The sequence below is a fragment of the Morus notabilis genome, unplaced genomic scaffold (assembly GCF_000414095.1).
Source record: "Morus notabilis unplaced genomic scaffold, ASM41409v2 Scaffold3531, whole genome shotgun sequence".
Lineage (NCBI taxonomy): Eukaryota > Viridiplantae > Streptophyta > Magnoliopsida > Rosales > Moraceae > Morus > Morus notabilis.
Window position 1 is genome coordinate 1 of NW_010359718.1, and position 1,435 is coordinate 1,435.

A 1,435-nucleotide genomic window follows, 5' to 3' on the forward strand; every position below is an offset into this window, starting at 1 on the left:
TGACCGTCTGAGAGTCCCTGTGTTGGTGGTGGTAAACAATATACAATTCATTTCCCTTGTAAAGGGATGCAACTAGTGCTCCAACAAGCGACAGCAACACTCCAAAAGTCTTTATTTTTCCTTGTTTGGTTCGCAGGTCTAGTTTCTCTGTTCTGCAAGCATATATTCAATTCGAAAATAAAATAATGAAAATTTGTATAAAAAAAAATTGACAATAACGATAAACAAAGTTTTGATATACATATCTTACCCGGTGATGAGTGACAAGAGAAAAGTGAATATGGGAATTAAGTTGTATAAGTTAGTGGCAAAGGTGGCTGTGGTATCATGGAGACTATAATAGTAAAATGCAGAATCAGATATCATATATTGCAAATATATATTGTAAACAGTTTGATATATTTTGTTTTATATGTATAGTCAAAACCACAAGTTATATATGGCTTACACGATTGGAGCACTAGCAAAAAGCCAGAAGCAAACTGTGCAACCAAATTTCTTTTCAGCAGATCTGCAAATTAACCCAAAAAAAAACACTAGGAGTAAGCTCCATCTGCTATAGGCAGTAAAAATATTAAAAAGAAAGCCAAATGAGCACATTAAAAACTAACAAACCTCTCAAAGTAGTAAGCAAGAGGGGCAATCGATAGAGCAGAAACTGCATTATAGTAAGTGATTAGCGCGAAAATGAAGGTTCCACCCTTCATAATCACTCTGGATAGTATGTGTAGGGTTGCTGTGAATACTTGTGTCAGCAACACGGCAACCAAAACTAACCAGCTCACCAAAGCCATTCTGGGGCAAGTAACACGACATCAAAATAGATCTTTAATATTACATTTTCAATTTCTAGGCTATATCTCAGTTGAATAAGCGGATTTAGTAATTCAAATATGCATGAGATCTTTAGCCAAAATAAATGTAAGAGATACGTTATGTAATCAAATGTGTAGTGCTTATAAGATTTTTAGTTTTTGATCCATTTTATCAGAAACAATCTCTTAGATCTACAAATATTATGTAAAAAGTAATGTACAAATCAAAACAACTAATTAAATATTTTAACTTTTATATAGTGTGTATATATATATATTATGGAAAAAACAGCTTCATTGAAACCCAAAAAAAAAAAAAAAGAAGAAGAAGACTATGAGCCTCAAAAATATGAAAATATGAAAAAATAAAGATTAAAACAATCCCAAAAAATCTTAAAAAAAAGAAACTAATATGTTCATATCCTGATTACTTCTAGCCTTAGAGAGAGAGAAGTGCTACGTCCACCTGTGAGTGAGAGAGAGAGAGAGAGAGAGAGAGAGTTGATAAGAGTGAAGAGAGAGAGAGAGAAGTGCTGCGTCCAACCTGAGAGAGAGAGAGAGAGAGAGAGAGAGAGAGAGAGAGAGAGAGAGAGAGAGAGAGAGAGAGAGAGAGAGGGAGA

General features: G+C 33.9%; 1 protein-coding gene across 1 annotated transcript; it reads right to left on the reverse strand.

The window, feature by feature from the left end:
- Positions 1–44: 44 nt before the first annotated feature.
- On the reverse strand, positions 45–794 carry LOC112090995 (WAT1-related protein At2g37460-like; the record flags this gene model as incomplete). Its single annotated transcript, XM_024163588.1, has 4 exons — positions 616–794; positions 449–511; positions 251–334; positions 45–152 (listed from the first exon to the last, which is right to left on the reverse strand). Coding segments are annotated over exons 1-4 (434 nt in total), but the record flags the coding sequence as incomplete, so codon positions are not given.
- Positions 795–1,435: the final 641 nt, after the last annotated feature.